Genomic DNA, 17,355 nt, shown 5'->3' on the forward strand with positions numbered 1-17,355 from the left:
CAGGGAAAAAAGAACGTAATTAGTGCATTTTTATCTAACACGAAGGATATTCTACGAAAGTTTCATTAGAAAGTACTAACAATCGACGATCAGCATTTGAAAAGTCTGTCTTGACGTTTTCATACGAAAATGCCTAAATGCATGCACGATACAACGAACGCGTTAATAACGCGAAACGTACGAAACTTCGATGAGAACATCCCCTAAACGCCGAATCGCTGAATTAAACACAGCTTTCATCGATCTAGACATTCGTGGCTTCTATTTTCAACGCAATTTCCATCAGTTTTAAACAACTTCCGCTTAAACGTAATACAGAATGTTTCGTAACAATCGAAATATACATACATACTTCGATGCTTAAAGCTACAACTCAGATGGATTCGGGGATTAAAGCGAACGAGACAATTTGTGGCAAACGATAATGGTTGAGCGGTGAATAGATATTTCAAGGTGACGTGGATTAGCATCTTATTTGAAAAGGGAAGATGATATCTTCTCTACAGTTATAGGAGAATTATATGAAGGTTTCTCGAATCTCAATTTTCATTGTTGATCTTCTGGTGATCGAATCTTTTTAACTCGTGCGAAAAATTACTTTTCTCTACTAGTGATTAGTATTTTCGTAGGAAGTTTTACAAAGACCTTGTAAAGAATCGTGTCTTGAATATTATGTTTAAATAATGCCAGAGCCTGTGAAATAATAGGGGCTGCTGCTATGAGAAACAGCGTAACGATAGAACAAGTAGAAGGACAGCAACGATATTAACGACGGACTTCTCTGGCCGTTTATCGAGTAGAGGCTAGATAAATATCTAACTGCACAACGTTATGTGCGGCCGGTGACACTGACAAAGTGGCTGTTCCACTTTTCAGTGGACTAAGGGCGTAGTTGCAAGTACAGAGAGACGCCATCGCGACAAGACAGAGAACCGAACGGAAGGACGACACAAAGACTTGGGAATTATTACGCGATATCACGATTACGAGATTCGTTGGGTCGCGCTGTGTTCGAAAACACATTTCTCATCACTTTGTATTGCTTAGTTCTTGTTTCTTTAAGCTTACGAGAAATTCTTAATTATTGGGTTGACAACTAAGTGATTTCGTCATTAGGTGGTATCGACACCTAATTGTCAACCCAATAGAACGTTATCTCAAACGCTATCTTCTTGGAAACGAAATTTACAGAAGGAAATAATAGAAACAATTCTTATGTGTGTACGACGTATATGAAATAAACTTTCAAAATCAGTTTTATCGGAAACGGAGCGCCCTATGAAAAAATTCCATTCTACATCTTCGATTTCTTCATTGACGTACACGATCACTTCCTTTTGCGATCAGGCAACCATTTAAAAACGCCAGCATGCGTGGGTCGCACCGATAAGAAGTTACACAATCCCGTTTTATAAGACCTACGCAACATCCTATCGAACGAGGTGTTGGAGAATAGTGGATAAATAATTGCGGTCACGTGAGTCGATGAAAGTTGCCGGGATTTTGATGTACGAGCTTTCGCGGGCTGGTCACGGAAAGCAATCTAGCCGGAATAAGCTTTCTCTCACCGCTTTGGAGAAACAGAACGGAACACTCGAGGAAATATCAATCGCGTTGCCGACAGAAAGGGTCGAGCTTCTCACCACTTACGTGGATCTACTTCAGACCGAGAGTTTGCAGAGGTCGGACGAAGCTTTTTCCAAGCGAAATAGGAAGGCGGGCATTTAAAAGAAATTTCCTGGTATCTTCATGTTCCGACGATTCAGAATGCAGACAAATTATGTGGAATTATTGACGAAATTCTCGTCCCATGGCGATGACAATTAAGAAGTACGAGCGTTGGAGAATATACCGGACAAATGATGTTGTATTATACCTTGTATCGATCCTTGACAGGAAATTGAAACTTTGCCGGATAAGTTACCGCCTCGCCGAGGTACAGGAGACTCTGCAATTCTGTATCGGTCGTCGAGCACTTTGTAATAGACAGCCGCTTTATGGTTGACTTTACCACTTGCCAGGCGTAATTGCTAATCGCGCGGTCCATTCACATTTTAAAACAGTAGACTATAAATATTCTTTTTCTTCTACGATTATTATTCACAGTTTCGCACGCAAGGTCGTGTATCAATTATCGAATATTGTTCCTGAACACGAGGAATTCTATTTGAAATATTGCTTGGCCCTCTGGAGACGTCGTATTTCTTCGCTCGATAGGATAAAATTCCTTTTCGTATGCATCTAGGTAAACGTAGAAGGATCTTTATGGTGAATGCATACGGCAAAGTAGAAGTACACTCTGATTCAAAAATCTTAGAAAATCTTTCATCTTCAATCTTTCGATAGCGATCAATCGAAGAAGAATTCAGAATGAATAATTTAGAGAGTAATCATTATTTTCTAGTATTTCTGTAGTGCGATATAAAATGCATGTTCTTAACGTTGTGCAGGAAATAAGTATTAATAATTATGTTACGTATGACGACCTTTAAGATGTGAAATTTATTACGCTATATTTACACGTTTTATTTATACCGTGAAAAAGGTTAATAAAACCCCAGCATTTGATGTAGATAATGAAACGTTAATGGATTAGCGCCTACTTCTTTTGTTGCATAAAATATCAAGTTAAATGATATTTTGATCGATTTGGTAAATTGAAAATTACGAAAAAGTGTCAACGCTAGAAACATTATTCCTTCCAATTTATCTTACAATTTACTACTATTATTTCTATCTTTTTGCAGCAAATGAATTCGTAGAAGTGCAGCACTGCTCAAAGTTATTAGGATAGCTGATATTCAGGACAAATTGACTATTTTTCATTGTCAAACGTTAGTCATGTTCATATATAAAGATATTAAAAAATTTCGAAAAAATTCAACTACTTGATCGATTATGTCTCTAAGAGACTCGTTATTAAACCTGTCGTGAAAGTTCTGCGCGAGAATGTACATACCTAGCGATGCACGGAGTAGAGTGTCGAAATTCTTTGAAGATTCTCGGGGAAAAAGAGGAACGAGGGAACGTGAAAGCGGAAAAACGCGAAGACACGGGCATGGGAAATTTTGTCTGAGAAGGTTCCAAAGCCTGGAGAGAGCTGGAACTCGCACGCGACCCTTGACATTACCTGCCCTACATAAATGACCCAGATCCCCATGACTCCGTTCTTGCAATTTCTACTGGACAATAGTGTGATCCAATAACGACCATAGAACGCCATAGTCGATGATGATTGCTTGATTCGCGCCATCTACTAACGAACTGATGCTAATAATTCCATGAGAAGGAATCCCAAAGTCGAGAGCAACTCTCTAGGGTCTCCCTTAACGCAATTTATTTGGGAGAATTTCTCGGAAGAATTTCGTTTGCGCGAACAAGGGAGCCGGTTGATGGTGAGAATTTACTTCTTGACCGAGCCACTTGCTTGTAATTCTCTTTCGTCGATCGAAACGTCGAATACAAAGGGAATACGTGAAATTTCGCGTCTTCCTTTAAATCTCGCTAGAAGGTCTCGTTCGAATTACGTCAAACAACCTGAAGCTGCTTTGTTTATTTCGACTATTAATATATTTATAATCGAAATATTTTTTCAAGTTTGTACCCTTGTTCTCGTTAGTCTAGTTGTTTATCGTCGAGTCTCTTGCATTCGAGAAACTCGACTAATTCGAACGAAGCTTAACTGCTTTAATTCGAAAGCAACTTGAAGTTAAGAAACTCGAGTTCGCGTAATCGAAACATATACCGACGCAAACTATCTTGTAGCTTTTATATACTCTTTCAAATTAGTTTCATGCTTTATGTATAATTGTGTCTCGTTACAATGCTGCTTCAAAGTGTTTTGTATAATTCATACGATATACATATACGCAAAAAGTGCTCGAACACTACTTTGCTGAAACAATGTAACTCGACTAATCCGAACGAGGCTTAAGGTAGGATTTACCAGGGAGGAAACGTCGAAAGCTCGATAAACAAAAACAAGCTCGTGGCTGGGATTCATTTTCATTCTCCCGCGATCGCGTTCTCTTCCCTCAATCTCCCCATCTCCCCGGAGTAAACTAGCACACCAGAAAGCTCGCCGGAAGGTAATAACGCGGAACTCGTTTCGCAATAAATTCACCGCCGATTCGAAACACGTATCCCGTGCACGACAAGTCCGGCAAACTAAGACATTTCGTGTTTTCCACCTTCCATGGTCGCAGATAGATTCCTCTTGATAGCCGAAGTCTTTTATTTTACACTTCGTTCTTAGGCAAAGGGGGTTCGGGTTTCTTTCGTTCTTCCGTTTTCACGGGTACAACGTTGATGTGAGAAAACTCAGTATTTCCTTGACAAGAGCGCAAAGCGTGGTAGAAATGCGAAAGGAGCGCGTTAAGGGTCGCTTTTCTTTGCTCGTCTCGCGAAATTTTCTCGTCCTATTGCCCCGTTGAACGAGATTTCGCGCTCTGCCGACTGGCGTCACACGGAAATTTCATGGTCGTACGGGTATCGTGTATCTTGCCTCGGTTTTCCATTGAAACGACATCAGCCGGTTTCCATGGTGATTCCCGGATATGAAGCGGCTCGTAAAATCAATGGAACGAAGTCAAGCGACCGGTAGTCGGCTGGAAGTAATTACGGTATCAGGAACAACGAAATCAGTTGATTTGCACGGACTAAACTTTTTTCTAGGCCGGTCTCGATGACAGTCTCCTTTACGCGGATATTTATCGAGTGTGTCCCGCTCGATGTGTTTCAAAAAGTTGTTTCGTTAGCGGGGAAATAGGGTCGCTTTTTGAACCAACTTCATTTTTTTTTTTTTTTGTTTTTCACCTCTTTTTTTTATACCCCTTATTGTATAGCTATTGGACCAGTCGATTCGTTCGCGAGCTCTGGGGCAAATAAAAGCGCGATTTTACATTTTAATCTCGACGACCGCCAGAGGGTTGGGGCTAATACGTCCGCTTTGAAAGTAAATTGGCTTTCCTGTTGATCGCTGGATTCATTGGTAATCGCGCGCAAACCTGAATAATGATGGGTCGAAGAGAAAATTCAAGTGAAGTTAATCAAGATACCGGAAAAATTTCTCTTTTCAGCGAGACGAGACGAGACGAGTAGCAGTGAAATATGAACACTTTTATCAGCGCCTCTTTTCGCTCCATGTTTCGCTTATTTTCCACGCCTCTCTGCTTCCAAAGATTTTTTTTTTGTTTTTATTAACAGGACTACCAGATAAATGCGTATTCGAGAGATTTGAACGCAACAAAGAACTAGACGACTCTGTCAACCACGTCGGCCACGCTGTTGAAAATCCTATCGGGATTAAACGGCGACCATATTTTCCCTTGCATTTATGGTGATTCACGCGACCCCGTCAGCTGGCTGCATTTGTATGCATGCAGTCTCATATAATAGACAATGCAGCATCACATGTACAAGCCAATCTCGAATAGAACACGCGTGCGCACAATGGTCGCTACTACTATTTCGACATACCAACACTAACTACGCGGGCCAAGGCTCGCGGTTTATCCAATTACCGCGAATCCAGGCAAAATGTGGAGTAGTCGAAAGTTCGGAAGATCGCGTCGCGTTTCCTTCGCGTTACTTTGCGAGCTTGTCAGCCAAATTTTGCAGGAAAGACAGAATCTTAAGGACGCCACGCAATTTTCCAAACAGAGGCCGATGTCTCGACGAATTTACATGACTCACGAAAGTATGTCGATACTTTTACGAATACATAGTTAATGCTAAGAATCATAAATCACATGTAAATTGGTCTTTCGAGAACTCGAACTTAATTATGCTCTTTCTCACGATTATGCGTTTCAACTTCTAAAAACATTATCCACTCAATTTCGTAGTTAACTGAGTCATAACTTTTCTGTCTGCCGAGATACGTTTTCATAATCTGAAAAAAATATATTGGACCATAAACTGTACTCGATATACCAATTATCAATTATAATGGTGAAATAATCGTGAAATTTCGAAATGTACATATTTCGTATAATATACATATATTGACAAAAGATTTTTCCAACAATTGGAATATTCTCGTGAGTTAGCGTATGTAAATTTGTTCGAGAAACGACGACGTTCAGAATTTCTTAGAGATTTTACACATACAAACTGAAAACTGGAAAAGAATAGAAGCTGGGTCATTCTGCATGCGCCGCGCGCAGACGATCGACATCCTTCCACTTGTTTGTCTTTTCTCACGGTCTTTTCCTGTTTCTAACACGCATTCATACATACCATTCTCTTTTATGATTCTATCTCTACCTGTCTGTATAATATTCTTTCTTGTGTTTCTATTGCACAGGCGCATCGCGGGCCGGCTGTCGTGCAGGTACAAATTTCCACGCAAAAATTCCAAATTCTCTGCACAAAGACACCTTAGGCGTCTATAGTTTATCTTATTGTTAGTCTCTTTCAGCTAGAATGCGTCCCTTCGGGGGATCAGTAGCACTTACTTAGTTACGTAGACGTCGCAAGACGTTCATCCCTGTCTCGCTGTTAGTAGAGAGCGAAACAAAGCTTCTTAGCATTATCAATTATCTATTTATCAACTAAACATTATCGAGATATCCTATTAGCAAGACTGTTTACAGATAGATCGCTTTCATTCGACACCTATTGCGATAGCTGAAACACTGAATGCGTAGTGTTTTTGCGTTACGTTTTATTCGGATCTTTTCAAATTATATTCAAATTTAACACGCGAAAGAAGAGTAAAAAAGAAAAAAAAAACGGTAGGGTGATTGGAGATTTTGTTCATTGCAAATCGGCAATTTCGTATCGACGAGTTACTCCGACTCGCCGATGTGTCTCTCGAATTAGAAAGATTACGTTTCGTTGATCCCGCGTACAGCATGAAAAATTCGATGATGCATGAACATTTTTCACCTAGTCCGCATGTCTCGTTTGTGTTCGATGCGTTTTACTATCGTTAGTACCACGAAACGCCACTTTAGTGCGATGCAAGAACAAGTTCGAGAAAGTTCGAGCAGAATTTTTTTAACCCTAAACCATTCTCTTTTGTAGGTAAGTGAGCCGCTCGCTCGATGAAGCAGTAATCCGATCGGTAAGTTAGTTTTTCTTGGAAACTTTACGAGTTCACGCGAAAGCTCGATGCGCTTGTAGTCGGTACAACAGAGCTGTCGGAAAGCTCCGTCCAATGGTATACCGACAGCGTCGGTACTTTGCTCGATCTACACTACTTGCGCCGTATTTATCGTCCGAACTCCTTACTAGTTTCCTGCCATGATCGTTGACGATATGTTTAGTAATTTCATGCGACCTCAAGAAGGCTGTTCCCATGCACCGATGCTTAATAATCGCTAATAATAACAGGAAGACTTAATCAAAATATACAATCTTATCCATAGAAAACAAATACCGACCATTCAGAGGTTTTAATTAGGCGATTTGAACACGCTTCGTTTATTTAAACAAAACCAGTTAGTGCTCGATTAAATAAACTTCTGTCGACTAAATTCATTTGCCTGAACTACAATTATATAAGCAAAAAATTGTGAATAATAAGGGGAATCGGTATGATTTTATTATATGAACTACTTGTCCTGCGATAGGTCCACGATGTTCAGTAGACGGCAAGTCCATTTTTATCCTTTTCGACGATTGAATTAAATATATCCCTTACACTCCTTAGTAGCAAATCGCAGAGGGCGTAAGAAACACTCTGATTTTTTTCAAGCTCGATATTCCAGAACGTAAGACGCGAGATTCTATGACAGGTTTATCGTGTATTTAGTTAACGAGCTTAAGTATATAGAATTGAACATATATAGATTGAAACGAAATGTATGCAAATTTCACAAAATGAAAAAGAGATAAATTTCCTATCGATACATAAAGAACGTAAATGATCGTATTTCTCTGTACTTGCTTCGTGTTCGCTCACGTTCCCGGAAAATCACCATGGATAATTTAGCGATTTCAACGAACTTGACTATCGACAGGCATGTTATACAAATAACTGTTGTCGACACGAGTCACAGATATTTTATTACATATCGATTTGAAAAAGTCGATACAGGTCCGCTCTGTTTAACCTGTATTCCTTTTACCTAACATTTATGCGTCGATGCGACAGTCGATGGAATTCGAGAAAACGTAAATAATACGATTAATGTTATATTCTCAAAAGAATGCAATCAAATACAGTCGTGAATAAAAATACATGGACAGGTAGTAGAAATAGATATCGATAAAGTTCTCTTGAATACAGCTTCCATACATAAAACTAAATATCAATTCCAATTATTTATTAAATAACCTATGCACTATAAGGATATGTAATATTTAGAAGCTAACCATATGTATGAAAGTATAGTACTACTAGTTCGATTAAATTTCATTGATACCTACTTCCAGTATCTGCCCACTTGTTTTTGTCCCAAGTGTATATATTAGGCTGTTCCAAAAGTTTCTTTCGCTTTATAAAGAAATAATAGATGCACAACATTTTCTCTTTTATATTATTCTACTGAATTATCTATGATCCGTTTTGTCCAAACCAATAGAACGTTCATTGATAGAACATTACGATATGATCCATTCTATTGAATTGGACAAAACGGATCGTACGAATATACCAAGTCAAGTAGTAACCATGCGGTCGTCTGACCATCACGGGCTAATACTACCGTCACCGTGTCGCTCGACATAAAATATTCATTTCTGCGTAGAGGAAAAAGCGTTTCCGTGCCAAGGTCGCGTGCCAGGTCAGTTCAACGATGGTCTCGCGCTTCTTCATGTGATTCAACAGATATACACGCGCGTGATCGTCGCGATTCACATGATCAAGCGGGCAGATGCGAGAAAAAGTGAGCAACCGCTCGAGCCGAATTGCGTTAGGTCGTTGAGCCAGACGATCGTCTTTTTGCTGGGCTAAAAAAATTTTTTGATAAACGCCACGAAGACTCGCGTGCCTCCTTAGATAAAGTCACGCCGTATAAATCAGCGGGGCCGGTGATCTTTCTCCTAGTTTCTTATCGCGGCTTCAAATCCGAGCGGCTAGTGGAGCGCACCAGAAGCACGGCGCAGCAGAAAGAACATTCCGAGGAGCACACCGAGCTATTATTCCAAGCGCAGCTGGCACCGGTATTATTGGAAAGCTGCGCGTTCAACATGCATAGAATTTCCAGAGGTGTCGTTCGAACGGTCAATTAGAATTCGCGAGGAATCTCTACCGTTTACTCCGCGTTAGAATCGCGATCGAATTGTCGAATTCCCAAAGCGCAAAAGTATTCGAACAGTTGTAGAAACCTTTCGCGAATGTATCGTGCGTGTTGCGCGGAACATTTCGATATTTCGTTAACGTTATAACGAGACCAGACTACTGTCATTGTATTGGTAAAGTCTGAATCGAAACGAGTTTCATTGAGATTACATAAATACATATTTAAACGGTCAATCATTTATTATATTAACAAGATGTCTAAATATATGTTTACAATAAATGTAGCTTTTATATATATTTTTAGGTTCGTTTCGAATTCCACCAATACAGGCATCACAGACGTAACTCATTACACTGTTAATAAAGTATCAAAATGTTTTACAATCGTGCATACAATATATGCACAAAAGCTATTCATATACATGTTCAAACATTTTAACGAATCACTGTATTTGTCTGTCTCTGCGATTTTATGTCTGGGATATAATTTGTATATCAATCATAAATTGTATTTTAAACTTCGCTATTTGCTTTTAATATTTTAATTGCCTGTTGAGAAGAAGAGAGATTATTTTAGAAAAGGGGAATTGTATCGTATTTCAATAATCTTACACCGAGCGAGAATTACTAGTGGTTTTGACGTCAGATAATTGAGAGACCGTTTACCTTTGATTCTATTCTCTTGTAATCATTTTGCACTGTACATTGTTACGTGTATAAGCCAAGGGAATATTAATGTATCAATTGCGAGCATAAAAATTGTACGTTCCGTTGCATTCATCTTATCCGAGGATTAGATAAACGAAACTTTTTTCCCAAAGACACAGCTGCATTCGGTTTAACCACACTCTTATTGAATTTATGATGAAGTTGTACGGGCTCTACCGCGTACCATATGAGTACGTAGCCGAGAATTTTATTTTTCCCAATAACGAGGTAGTTTAAAGCGGCCACTTTTCAATTCGTGAAAGAGTTTATGATCCACTGGTATCCGCAATTTTAATATTTTTCGCTTTCTACTGTAATCTCTCGGAAACCGTAAAAGTATCCCTAGCCATTGTTTCCACGTAAACGCCTCGCGAATGGAATAGGAAAATTAATAGTTAATTTCACCGACATCTTTGTTGTTTCGCTCCTTTGAAATTTATTCTCGTAGCTAAACAGGCGTTTTAATTCCAATGTGATTCTCGGATTAGATTCATGAGAGAAGTTGTCAGCGGAAGTTGACCCGCTGGAACAGCGCCTACGCGTTGTGAAAATATAATGAGCGTATCATCGATGGGTTAATTCGTAAACGACGCTTTAATTATAAACCTCGTTTACGTAAATAGAATCAGTCGTCTTCGAGAAGACAAAGGATAGATAATTCGATTGTATGAATTACGCTGGTTTGATCTTTCATCGGATTTGACTTGTCTCTCTAACTATTACTATCAACATCGCAATATTCTCGTCAAGGGAATATTCGTATTACTCGAGGCAGATTTCGACACAGATCTTTAGTCGTTTTAATGTTTGATGCTGAGGGGCGACGAGGTATTTATTTCGCTGCTGCCTTCTCCGGTGTTTCCCGCCGCGCTGATGATAAAAGCATGCAAATTCGCTCGGATTCACGAAGCACGAGCAAGCGCTTTGGTCAGATTATCCCCGAGAACGTGATGCTCTCTGAGCTATCTGCTTTACTTTCCTTTAATCAAGGTCAGGAGATGAGCAGGTCGAAGGAAAATGAAGAAACTTCCCTCACCTCTTTATCCCACCCTCTCCATTCAATTTCGCAAACACGTGGAAAATGACACCTTACAACGTCCCTTTTCACAAGGATTAAACGACTTCTATTGATGTCAGCAAGGCAACCTCGTTGCGAATGGATTCCAAACTCGAATACAAATTCGCCAGTGATGCTGGTGAAGTTCTCCGAGTTGCGACAGCTCGCTGTATCGTCGAGAAACGTCGACTTTATTCGACGATATAGCGAGCCAACCATATTTATCAATATTTTCTACCATGAGGACCATTATTATACGGATTATTATATAATACGAATATTATACGATATTATTATACGAACCAAGAGTTATGTTCGGATGAAACTTTTCGTTCTAGAGCTAGTGTCATTTCTTTGCAAAGTCTCTGTCGATACGTGGAAAATATTGTACGGCATCGCTCATAAGTATCCGGACACTTTGATCGATTTGTAGTCAAAATATGCGAATTTGATCAAAGCATACGATTAATGACGAATTATTTCTTTTTTATGGTATCACCAGATTGTAAATCAAAATTATCTATTAAAGATCGTAACGATATTATACGATATTTTACTATTTACTATGGAGAACGTTCATTGGTAAGCTTCCCACCAAAATATCTCGAAAACAATCCCTTTCGGGAAAAGATATTAAATACTACTATGATCAGTGTTCGAATAGTGAGCCATTGTAGTTACATGTACGAACAATGAAGCGTCTGAAAGCTTGCACGATGCAAAGATGATTAAAATCGTGCGCGCTAAACAACATGCGAAAGGAACGCGTCAGAAATTCCGATACATCGACTGACGTTTAACTGAATTCTACTTGTTTCGCCATAGTATTGTGGAGAAAAGGAAATCGAGAGATATTTCATTCGACGTCGGGGAATAATGGCATTGGAGAGGTTCGTGGCTCTTCGAGACCGTTTGTGTAACGTACGTCAGGCAAACGCGCCGGTGGCACCTGTCAATAGTTTCCAAAGGAAGTTTTACAAAAGTTTCAGCAGCACGAAAGGACAGTTCGTAGCCGCTAACACGCCAGTCCTTTGACAGCCGATACTCTTCTGTATATTTTTTTTCCTCTCGACAGAGACTTTATCCTTTAAACGAAAATCTCTCAATCACGAGGGAAAACGTGTTTACCATTGAACTCGTTTTAACTTCGCGACAATCCCAATTAGTTCCACGATCTAACGTCGACAAATTGGTCGATGGAAAAACTTACCAGGCGAAAAAGAGTGGTTTAAATGGAACAAGCGTTTCGTAACGTGGCGAGCCGTCGTTAAGCACGCAGCTAGCCTCCCTTCTCAGATTCTCCAGAATTTTAAGATGCCGTAATTCTTGGAACGTCGGATCCTTAGTCATACACAATCCCTCGCTTACGTGGAAGATTTAGCCCCGAGGTTTGCCCGGGTTGTTGATTTGTAACAGTAATTAAAGTTGGCAGGGGCTCGAGGAGAAATTATAAAGCTACAAAGATCACGAGCCGCGTTGCTTTTACGAATTCTTATCCTGCGGCGTAAAATTTTACGGATCCCCCTCTTCCCATCTGGCTTTCAACCTTTTAATTGCTTCCAATAGATCAATACAGGGTGTCTCCGAATTTGCAGTATAAGCGAAATTTTTCGGCGTTACACCTCCTTACTAGTCATGTTCTGCCAGTATAAAATACCAATTTCGGTCAAAAACCTCGGTTCGTTCTCGAGAAATTCGCTGTTCAAAATTTCTCGAAAGTATGTCGTATTCAGATATTCGTAGACGTATTTTTTGGAGAACCTTCGCGTGCCATCTTCTTATCTATCATATCCTCATTTAAAATCACAGCAAGGTTGAAATACGTATATAAATTGGAGACTACGACAGGAGATTAGATCTGCCATAAACGCGTACATAAATGGGATTTAGTTTCACATAAAAGCACTGTTTAATAATTTCTGGTTTAGCATCGTGTATTACGCATTTTGTGTTTATTATCTGGCTTTCATCGTTGCGAAACAGAATTTGTTCATCAATAAACGATGTAACGACCATCAATCGATATTACAGAATCACGAAATGGGACATAAGCTAAAGATACTTACGAAACAGTTTGTGTAATAGTTGCATGCAACTGTTTCATGACTCACGTGTTCGTCGAAGACGAACGTCACTCGCAGCCGCTGTCAGCGCCATATTTTTCGAAAATGAGAATTTCCAAGCGGAAACTATTCGACTAGAGCGAGAGCACAGTGAAGTACATGGCTCTCCGATCCCATGAAGCGAAATCACCGGGCAAAATTACAACGCTAGTGTACGACTACGCCGCTTCGATCGATCGATCGATCCCTAGCTGTGCAATAAAGACAAACCGCTGCGTATTTTTACGTTCGATAGATCTTCCAGGATTGGCTCGTAAGAAATCCAACGTAGCGAGCCCTGGAATTGAATGGAATCTCGTGGAATTTCGAACGTTCCGCTACAACGCAACGTGACAACGTTTTCTCCAACGTCGTGCACGTTTTTCTACTAAATTTGTCACCGATAATTTGCCTCTCAGCGTGTCGTTCGAAGCTATTTCAGGAAGAAATAGAAGTGCTTCGTCAATGGATCCCAGCATTGGTTCAATGAAACTCTATAAGAGACTGAATTCGGTAACGTAGATTACGAGGACGATGTTTAGTCAGAGAACCTTCGCTTGACACGATAACCGTGGACAGACTAAATGCCCTTCAAACCATACGAAGATAAATCTTGACAGAGATAACGATTATGTACCTTGACACGAGAGAACGTGTAGTTTGGACACGAGTTGAAAACACGAGGATAAGTGGGAAGCTAAGGGAGAGACATTCACCCTGAGGATGGCGTACGTAAACGTAGAAGATACACGTTAGAGCACATTGGTCGTTGGTTCCGTAGACCAACACGGATGATGCTCTCGGGGGTCGGGACAAGCTCCGGAGAAGCTCTGATCGTGGCGGTCGTGCGGGGCTTCGAGCTTGCGCACTGTCTTCGAAATCGCAGAGTCGGTGCGCGAGGGGCGCGTGGCGGCACCGGGGGTGTCAGTCACGGCCCATCTGCCTACCATCGAGCACGTAAGTCCGCAAGCGGTTACTTTTTTCCCCCCTCTGTCAAACTGCATCCTTTGTATCCCTATTCTCAACCTATTTCTTATCTACTTTATTTCCTTTCATCTTTCAGTCACCCCCTTTTCAACGACTCGATCTTTTCTCCGTGATCTTCTGTCATCTCGACCCCTGTTACAACGTCCGATTCACCAACTTCGAATTATCTCCATCACGACCTTGAAGCTCGTTCAGTTAGCTTTTTCGAGGCAACGGCCAACGAACAGAAAGGCGAGAATGGAATTTCCCGGAAGTGTGTAAAAAAAGGACGCACTAGCCACGGCGAACGATCCATCCGCCGGCAGTTTCTCAGTGATTATGTCAAAAATGGCGGGTACCGTTGGCCGATTCCGTGACAATCACCAGCTTCTGAAAGTCTCCAGGGAGGTAGACTCGGTCGGGAACAAGTGCTCGCGGTTTCTTTTGTGCCGTTTAAGTGGCCGCCTTAAGCGCGGACCGTTTTTTTTTTTGTCGAAACGAATCGACGTCCCGTCGAGCGAGTGAGACGGTTTTCGGAAGTAAGGTGCCCTCTCTCTTCTCGTTCCGCAGGAAATGGATTTCCTCCATCGAATGTCTTTTTCTTCGCTAAAATCCTCGATAAAAAGGTTGTTTCAATCGTTTATTGGAAACTTTTTTCCACGCACCGTGTGCTTCTTTTCGTAGCGTGATTGCCCACTCGTACGAATCGTTGACTCGTACTACTTGCTTCTCCGACCTGTCATTTTTCTCGGTCTTTTTCAACGAATTTTTGGTGAAATTTTAGAAACGTACTTTTCATCGAAGTTCCATTGAGCAGTTTCCGATGATCGTTGACGATCGTTTAGTTGACCGAAAATTGAATCTCTTATCGCGCTACTCCTAAATGGTTCCCATTCTTTCGTAACGTTCCTCAATGAATTGTTCTTCCAAGAGGTGGAATCGCGTGAATCTTTGAAAAAAAAAGGTGGCTTCAAAATTTCACGCTCGTCGACGATTTCCCCTGTGTCAACGTAACACGTGATATACGCGTGACACGTTCAATTTTCCGCAGCGAATTTCTCATAAAAAATTAGCTCTTCTGCCGGCAACAATCCTGCAAATAACTACGCCTTATTCATAGAGCTATTAATAATTCGGGTAATAACGAAAACGCTCTTTTAAAGGTGTGCGATGTTTCATTAGACGATTGTTTTCGTTTTCGTGTCGTATACGCATTCGATTAATTTTTCAAAGTGAAACGCGATGACAAACGCTTTTCTCGCCGCTGTCCGTTGGCCAATTGAATTAGACGTATGCACGATGTCTCACGCAAGGTCAACTTGTTTCTTTCACGAGATTAAATAACACGATTAAATATGACCACGTGCATTGCAATCAGAGACAAAGACGAGCTTCCTGTACGCCTCCCAATACGTAGACTGTCGATCGAAGAAAGGCTTAACCTGTTAACCGGCTCGTTTCTTAACCAGAAACGTTTCTAATATTAAATCGAAACGTATTAATTTCAATTAAATTGATTTTAATTTCCGCACATGGAAATATAATATGATCTATCTTTGGCAAATATTAGATTGGTAAATAAAGAAATTAAGAGACTCGTAAGAAAAGCAAGCCTTGTCAATTATTTGTCATTTTTAGGTAATAACGCATTCCAGTAGTGAAAACCTAAAACTCGCTAGGCGTAGTATTGTTACGAGCTCTTCGATCACTGTGCCTGAAAAACCGGCAATCTGAATAACGAGTTTGCCCGGTTAACAGGTAAAATTCTTTTACAGCAAACTTCGCTTTGTTACCGGGATTTGCATTTCATTGGTTTCCTAAAATAAATGAAAAGTACGAAACGAAGCAGTCCTTGCTACTTTCCTTTAATGTAGAAACGATTTCATCCACATGATAAAAAAAATATCGGAATCGGACGGGTAGAACCAGCTGTTAGTGCTTTTATTATAGTTTCCGCTTAACGTAGAAACGATTTTAACCACTGTAGAAAAGATCAAAGTTAGACAGATTCGCTTCTATCCTACTCCCGAAATCCACGTTTCCTACGTTTCTTTCGAACCTTACGGTACTTTATATAAATCGATACGATCGATCGTCGAGATTAACGTTGCCGTAAAGTCCAGTCCAATGACTGGACCATTTCTGTACCGGTGTTTCCGATCGAAAGGTACATTTCGAAAGCCTGAGAAACGGAATACCTAGCAGGATCACTCGATAACGAGGGATCTCGTGCTGCCTGTCTCGTTTCACGGAATAATAGTGGCCGACTATTATTCAGTCGTCTGGCCTGGGCGCTTAAACATTCCGCACGTTCACCATTTTACGTTGCACAGGCGATCGACTCGGCGCGTTCAATCACAGTAGTGGATTCGAACGAGCGCCAGAGCTCGCTCTTTGTTAATGCTGATTTGTTGCCAGTGCTGTATCAAAGTGTTTCGAAGATCGGCTCTTGAAAAAGCTGAATGAAAAACACGTTCGCGTGCATTTAACGCGGAACGTTATGAATCCGGACGCGCGACAGGTGTAATCAGAGGGATACAGGCATCCCTGCGAACGAACGATAAAACCACGTCCGCGCAAGATTGATAGTGTTCCGATTGAAATTTTCGCCTTGGTATCCGCGACGCTCGTTCACAAGCGAGCGACGGAAGTATGCATTTGCAGAATTGAATTCCGACGTTGGAAACTTTTTGGCTGTTCTATCGCATAATATTCTGTCATTTACGGGCAGCTCGTGGCCGTAGGATTTAGTGACCACGAAAGACGGTTTATACAACCGCAGATTTTTCATCGATGATTTTTAATAATAGTATTCTTGTATTATACACAGTTGCAACGGCACGTCGATTTCGTCAAAGTGTGACGAATTAATAATTCACAGTAAAGGTTGAATCTGGAATGTGGCATGTCATGATTAAATTCTCTATAATCCGGATAACTGTTCATATTTCATAAAATATTACTAATTTACGGATAAATCGAATTGATATGATTTCATTGCTCGTGATCATCGTAATTACCTATAATAGGATATTACGGCGTGATTAAATCGTGTTCGTCCCTATCTTTAGATTTCTTAATTTCTGAATTAGAAATGGAATCAGAATTATGATCAGATTAATGTTCTTCAGATTAGATAAAATATTTTTCTAAGTTTTTCGAAATATAGAAAAATGTCAATAGAATTAATAATAAACTAAATGATAGGTTTACGAAATGATACATATAATAAGCAGTAAAATCTATTATTCTTAGGTTTCTAAATCGTTAATTTATGATATCTATGAAAAATATGACTTTCTACTTGTTCGAATGTTTTCGTGAGCTGCTTT

The 17,355-nt window shown here is 40.3% G+C and overlaps 1 protein-coding gene across 4 annotated transcripts in view; it reads left to right on the plus strand.

The window, feature by feature from the left end:
- The window catches only part of LOC117237963 (neo-calmodulin-like), an 84,115-nt gene that overhangs the window by 17,383 nt on the left and 49,377 nt on the right, over positions 1-17,355 (plus strand). For 2 of the 4 annotated variants that reach the window (XM_033502426.1, XM_033502430.1), the window contains exon 2: positions 6,308-6,334. The exons of the other annotated variants lie outside the window; for them this stretch is intronic. In XM_033502426.1, coding sequence (XP_033358317.1) covers positions 6,308-6,334 — 27 coding nt within the window. The remainder of the gene's footprint in view (positions 1-6,307; positions 6,335-17,355) is intronic. 4 annotated transcript variants of the gene reach the window in all.

This window comes from Bombus vosnesenskii, unplaced genomic scaffold (assembly GCF_011952255.1).
Source record: "Bombus vosnesenskii isolate JDL3184/JDL3185 unplaced genomic scaffold, Bvos_JDL3184-5_v1.1 scf7180000013417, whole genome shotgun sequence".
NCBI lineage: Eukaryota > Metazoa > Arthropoda > Insecta > Hymenoptera > Apidae > Bombus > Bombus vosnesenskii.